General features: G+C 33.7%; 1 protein-coding gene across 1 annotated transcript in view; it reads right to left on the bottom strand.

Annotated features, from left to right (window-relative positions):
* Positions 1–321: 321 nt before the first annotated feature.
* LOC115243339 (diacylglycerol kinase theta-like) overlaps positions 322–6,686 on the bottom strand; it is a 9,809-nt gene continuing 3,444 nt past the window's right edge. Inside the window, exons 2-5 of the mRNA XM_029820239.1 lie at positions 1,708–1,787; positions 1,282–1,387; positions 913–1,133; positions 322–665 (exon numbers count right to left, since the gene is read on the bottom strand). Coding sequence (XP_029676099.1) covers positions 450–665; positions 913–1,133; positions 1,282–1,387; positions 1,708–1,787 — 623 coding nt within the window. The 3' untranslated portion in view covers positions 322–449. The remainder of the gene's footprint in view (positions 666–912; positions 1,134–1,281; positions 1,388–1,707; positions 1,788–6,686) is intronic.

Raw genomic sequence — 6,686 nt, 5'->3', positions numbered from 1 at the left:
CTCACATTTTTGCCATTATGTGTTATCTGAGTCTGATACATTGATATTACTCGTAGAAAAACATAAATTTAAGAAAATAGTATATTTAATGTGACATATACACGTATATACACACAAAACAATTATATTATGCTATATATCTATAGATAAATGCGTGCATTGGTAATTATCATTCGAACATTGTTTTCTTTTTCTTTTTCTTTATCAATTACAGATCAGATACAGTTTCATTTATGTCAGTGTTGACACTTTTATACGCGACTATGTTATTAAATCTGTTTTATTAGAACAGGTTTCGCTTTAGTCTTCTATCTTTTTGTCTTTTTAAGAAGAATATCGTTTTAATATACGAATTATATTTCTGGTAGAACCAATTATAATAAAATATTTGCGTACCTTTGCGATACAAATTTTGTAATAAAGCTCAATTCCTCATTCTATTATTCTAATTACCTGTTAACACGCACACCGTGATTACACGACAGACACTTACGGCAAGAATACTCACGAGTCGGCACTTCTTTACGACGCACTTGTACTCCAATGATGGCTTCCATGGGAACTTCGGTACGCGGAATACTAACTGCATGTGGTGGCAGGTAAATTGGTTCCAAGTTACCAAAGGTGCATTCTTGGGGGATATTCTTGTAACAATACGCGTGCGACTGAGAGACGAAATCAAAATTTATCATTAAGTGTTTATACTTTAACGGACAATCTTTAAAATCATGCTAATGGAATATGCTTTTGTCTCTATTTATACAAGAATGTAATTTGCTTTCGTGTATTTCGTTTTAAAAATTAAATGTATTTGCATTGTACTGCAATGTTTCACTCTATACTCTATACTAATTCCGTTAACGAAACAAAAGCAAAAAGCAATATATGAAATATAAATCCTTTTTTTTTTACCGTCATGCCGCACCACTCGCAACGAAACCCGGCAAGGCACTCGACAGTAAAACAACTCTTCTTGCATACAGCGCATTTAGAGCTACTCGGAAGATTGCCTTCCCGCCAGTGATGAGTGTGTTTCACTGCTGACAGGTCCTTCCCAGGCAAGTACGTGGCATTCTCCTTGCAGTCTGCCACCGCGAAATCTTGGCATTCTATGTGCACGAAGTACTCGCATACTACCGGCAAACGAGGGCATTTACAATTAGCGTATTATCTTTTTAGGACCTTTATATAAATTTACAAAGATGATATTTATTAAAGGCATCAATAATTAGCTAATAAAACGATTCAAAATTCCACAGCTAGGCACAAATTTCAACTCACTTTCGCAGTGTATGGATGGATTATTATCATCCAAACGTTTCCGACAGACGTTGCAGAATTTTCTTTTATGATGTACTTGTTCGGACCAACAGTGTGCGACCGGGTTCTATAACATAATAAAAATATGCTCTATTAATTTTATATTATCATAACAGATATAAGACTCTGAGGTAAAAAAGAATCTCTGCAGTGTCAAGCAAGTATCGTTTCTTGTGAACTCTATGATTTTCTAGCTTCTTAATTATAAAATTTACGCTAAATTATTTTACTGCAATATTTTTAATTATTTCGTGATATCCCTAGAAGACAAGATTGCTTTTTTATTGCCACATAAATGAAACAAAATCGGTAAATATAGATGTTATATTTTTATGCGTATAGGGGCGGTTAATCGTGCGTTGCAGCGGAGATTGATTATTATCCTACCTTAATCAGGCTTGCCGCGATGCTGGAGCAGGGAGAGACGACGGCCTTGAGACAGCGGTCGTGCACCACGAAGTTACACACTGCAACAAATAAAGGATTTTAGAAAAAGGAAAAATATACAGAAAATTAATTATTACATAGGATTTACCGACTAAGCGGTAATATGTACCATAATGTAAATCAATATGAGCCACTCATGTCGTAATTTATAACGAGATCTTCTGACCTTTCACGATGTAAGTAAAAACGTCGAGAATCAAACGCGGCTTCTTAATATAAAAATTTTTATTTAATATTTTCACCGTTAATTGCGACTCACAAATATGCATGTAATAGTTTATCAAATTTCTACAGAAGCCAAACAAAAAATAAAATTTTTCAAATAGTTTCCGTTACATAAAAACCGGTTGATAAAAAGTTACAGGTTTCATTAATCCTTATGGTATTTTTTCTAATTTATTATCTACATATTTTTTCCGGAAAAACGGATCGCGAGCTTTCGCAGGACCGAACGCGACCCGTTATCATCATGAACATCCGCGTGCTTCCGGCAAGCGATTTATCACCGCCGAAACGCGCTGCGTCGTCACGTCGCTGGTCCACGACGTCGTCGTCGAAACGACGCTATTCGTCGCCGCGATCAGCAGCCGATCCGGTTCCGCGCCCGACTCGCTCCGACTGTCCGTCGAGGCTGGCCAGCTGGTGATCAGCTCCCGCCAGTCGGGCACGCCGGTCAGGTAGGCTAGAAGGAGTAGTATGAGGCACCCACCTAGGCACCTGCTGCCCCCAGGCTCGAGGGCAGCGCAGCCGCTCGTCTGGTTCTCCGTCGTAGGCTTCTGCACCTCCGGATGGGAGACCCGCTCCACCTGCTGGCTGCCTGTCCACGGATCGCCCTCAGTGTCCACGGCATTGTGCCGGACATTGTCCGGGGCTGCATTGTTCTGGATCACGTCCTGATGAACCACCGGCGGCAACGGCTTGTCCCTGTCCAGCTCTTCGTCCACCTCCACCGACGTCTCTGTGCCGAAGAACACCATCTTCCACTCCTCTAGTGTATCTGAAACAACATCGGCGGCTACATTGGCGAGATTAAAGGTAATAATTATTAATGAGTACATCACGTTCACAAGATTGTGCGTAAAGTGATTCGATTACACATAGCTCAAATCAGAAACAAAAGGAAAAACATATGTGTATTCAAAAAAAAAAAAAAAAAAAAAACTGATGTAGTTTTTTTTTTTTTTTCATTTCAGGAAATATTTGACAGATTCTCAATATACGAAGACTATTTATAAATTTAGATTTAATATAATGATGATTTCAATATTAATATTAATATATTGATATTAATATTAAATATCTCACAATCAGAATTGACAAAAATAATCGCGATTCGACTGAAACATCATCATTTGCATATCATCATCTGTTAAAAGGACGCAGGGTGACGCGATAAGTGTCGTATTCTTCGCAAGAACGGTAATGATCGAGCTCTATCGCGCTCTTGCGACGCTAATCAGGCAAGATGTGGGAAATTTGTCGCATCGACGCGCAGGTGCGGCCCGAAATAGTACTGTGCATCCGCTTCGTTAAAAAGGCGCCATCAGCCACCATCGACGATCGACCACCACGAATGCCGGGTTAACTTTAACTCCTCGAGTGGGTAGTTTAAATCGAAAAGGAGTATTCGTTATTGTCGTTGAAAAAAAAAAAAAGAAATTTGTTTATCCATTTAAATATTGTTTCAAGCGCTATGCTTTCCTCAAACATATAAAAAAAAAAACACAAAGTATTAGTTCGAGAAATGGACTCTGTCTCTCTAATGAATGTTAAAGCGCTTATGGCGTTTACATTTTTATTTAATCCAGGTATAAAAATACGCACACACAAAAAGATAGACAACAATAAAATATCTAATATAAAAAACACGGCATTTTTTCCATCAAACACGCGCGCGATTAGTCTTTGATGAATGTATCAATCGCGAGCTTTATCATGTTTATTCTTCATCTTCCTTTTTCTCTTCGAAAAAAACATTATCTTGTTATAAATGCAAAAAAATCATAGATAAAAGAGGTTTACTTCTCACGCAAGTCTATCGATGTTGTCGATTTTATCTAGATAAGATTTGAGAATCGTTCAAAAATTAAGCTAAAGATAAGAAATGCATTAGACAAGCATGCTTTAAATCACGTTTGATCTCGGGAAAAAAAGAAGAATCTATATATTCCATCAATCTTTCGGTAATCACGTGTATCTGAAGTATACACGTGTTGATTTTCACTCTAGCGATTATTTTTCGGCTTCTTCTGCATTTATATGTACAATATCTTTTTTTTTCGACCAGTTTTGGTTTGTCGTAACTGTAACAATTTTAGTCGTAGCAGCATAATAAATCAACCAATTGTTTTAGCCAAAACTATGTATGTGTGTGATACAATTAAATAATTTTCAATACTACGAAAAATATCACAATAACTTCGTAGAGAGTGATCTCATCTATTATAATATTAATCGTCTATTACAATCTTGTCTCTTCCAAAAAAAAAAACCTAAAAATTAAAATAAAGTACACATTGATATGTATAATATTGCAAAATATTTTCTCCATCGAGATATTTTTCAACCATAAACACAATCTAACATAATAGAATGAAATTGTAACAAATATGACACTTTAAACTCTCATGTCTAAAATCAATTGTGTATATAATGCCCTGTCCCTAATGGTCACGTCCGATTCTTTTGATAATAATGGCAGCACTCGCTGTACTTTTACAATTAATTTTTGTTGTCTTATAGAAACGAGAGATTATCTCCAAGAAGTACAGAACAAAGAGGATACATTTTGGCGTTGTATTGAAGAGAGCCTGTTTTGTAGAATGTATTATCTGATAAATGTAACATATTTATGTACATTACCAAGAAGAATATCAAGCAATCAAACTATTAAAAAATTATGTGAGAAAATACAAAAAATATTAATAACTAATATTAGTTATAATCTGTCGATTTCTGAAATGTGCAAATTCGTTTTCTATGTACATAGATCATTTGATTCGTACCCCAGTACAACTTACAACAGACTTTGATATTTGATCAAAACATTATTTGTACGTATAATAAATGAAGAAGAATCTGATATATCTCTGGATAAATGACTAAACTTATTTCTTTATTTTCTTTATTTTCTCGGATTTATGTAAGTTACGTCTATCAGTATTTCTGCTACATAAGATAAACTTTAAGATTTGATACCAAATTACTATGACATATGATTAACAATTGCGCTTATTGTTAAATTAATTTATATATTGTTTCATATTTCTCTATCTATAATGCAAAATGTTGGGAAAAATCTAAAAAAAATACTGACAAAAATAAGTAAACTAAATAAATAAATTGCTGTTATTTGCTCGATATGATAGTAATAAATTCAACGTATACATGCTATTCCCAAGTCACATACATGACGGTTGACGCCGTTATTTAAAAAGACGTTCATTCTTCTGACATTTGTGTTTCATAGAGGGAAGTGTATATTTCACTAATAATATGTCTGCTCTTTAAAATTCATCGCTTTCCAAGTTTTATATAATTTTATATAATAGATTAATGTTTTATTAAAAAAATATCCAAATATTAATTTATCATGATTGTTCAATAGATGCCTAATAAGATACAAAATTAATTATACAAAAAGCGTCAAACCTTAAACATGAAATGAAAAAAATAAGCACGAGAATTAAATTGTGTTTCGATTAAGTTTATAAAGAGAATTATTAGAATCCTATCTCTCTTACAAAGAGAGAGGGGGGGAGGAAAGGAGAGAGAGAGAGAGAGAGAGAAAGATTGGATTTATATATGTAAACTTATATATATACAAAATAATATAAATATAATTTGCAGACATAAAAACAACAACTTTATTTAAAGCAACCGACAGTAAAGCGATCAATACATTCTAGCAAGGTTTAACAATGGCTTTAGAAATATAACACTTTATCTTTCACTACTGTGAAATTAGCATTGCATTACTAAAATTTTTATATGGTGGAGATCTCTGGCATTCCCTAATGATTTTAAGGAATTTCTGATACATATAAAAAAAAAATCCGACCATTAAATCGAAATAATAATGGTCTGAACGTCTAAATATGATGATCTAAATATATGAGTAGCCAATTTTACGTTATACGACAAAACTGCAAATTTTCCTTCATAATAATAAATTTCTCGTAAATGTAAAAGATTTTTTAAAAATATATTTTTCTTTTTAACTTGTAGATAATACTCTTTGAAAGTTTTATCAAGAAATATTGGCTCAAATCGGTCTTGATTGTGAAATAAAAAAGTGATTAACCAGTTTTCGTATAAAAAAAAAAATGTAAAATTGATATTCAACATGAATCTTTTTGGGTCCTTATTTTTTATATTTGTCAAAATTCTTGAAATGGAATTAGTTATAGAATCTAAGATTCTATTCGCATAAATTAAAATTAAAAAGATGTGATATACAAAGACATTTATAATTGACTTTCAAACGTATAACGATAAATATTCGAAATAAAATAACGTAACACATTTTTAAATAAAGCAGCGATAAGTTTAGTGATCACTTTGTGCACGACTTTTTATAAACTGCACCTAACGTAAGCAGCGCGGTTTTATATTTTTTTATCCTTATAATGTCTCCCACTTTTTTCGTGACTATAAAGGCCATCAGTTTCTAATGAATATTTTTACTCTTATTACGTGTTCTTTTTCTTCCATTTTTTACACGCTAAATATATCTAACAGCTCACACTTATATTCTGTATACAGTTATACAGTCTCCGCAATTAAATTCATCATCTTTCAGGCGAGAGATGACACAAAATTATCTAAACTCTGCTACGTTTTTGCCCCTTTCTCCCTCCCCTTCCTCCTCCCCGAATGACGCTCGATACATCTAAGGCAGTTCTCTTCATCGAACATTC

This window comes from Formica exsecta, unplaced genomic scaffold, assembly GCF_003651465.1.
Source record: "Formica exsecta isolate Colony F162 unplaced genomic scaffold, ASM365146v1 scaffold72, whole genome shotgun sequence".
Taxonomy (NCBI): domain Eukaryota; kingdom Metazoa; phylum Arthropoda; class Insecta; order Hymenoptera; family Formicidae; genus Formica; species Formica exsecta.
The sequence above is the reverse complement of the archived record's forward strand: the minus strand, read 5'-3'. Positions and strand labels throughout refer to the sequence as shown.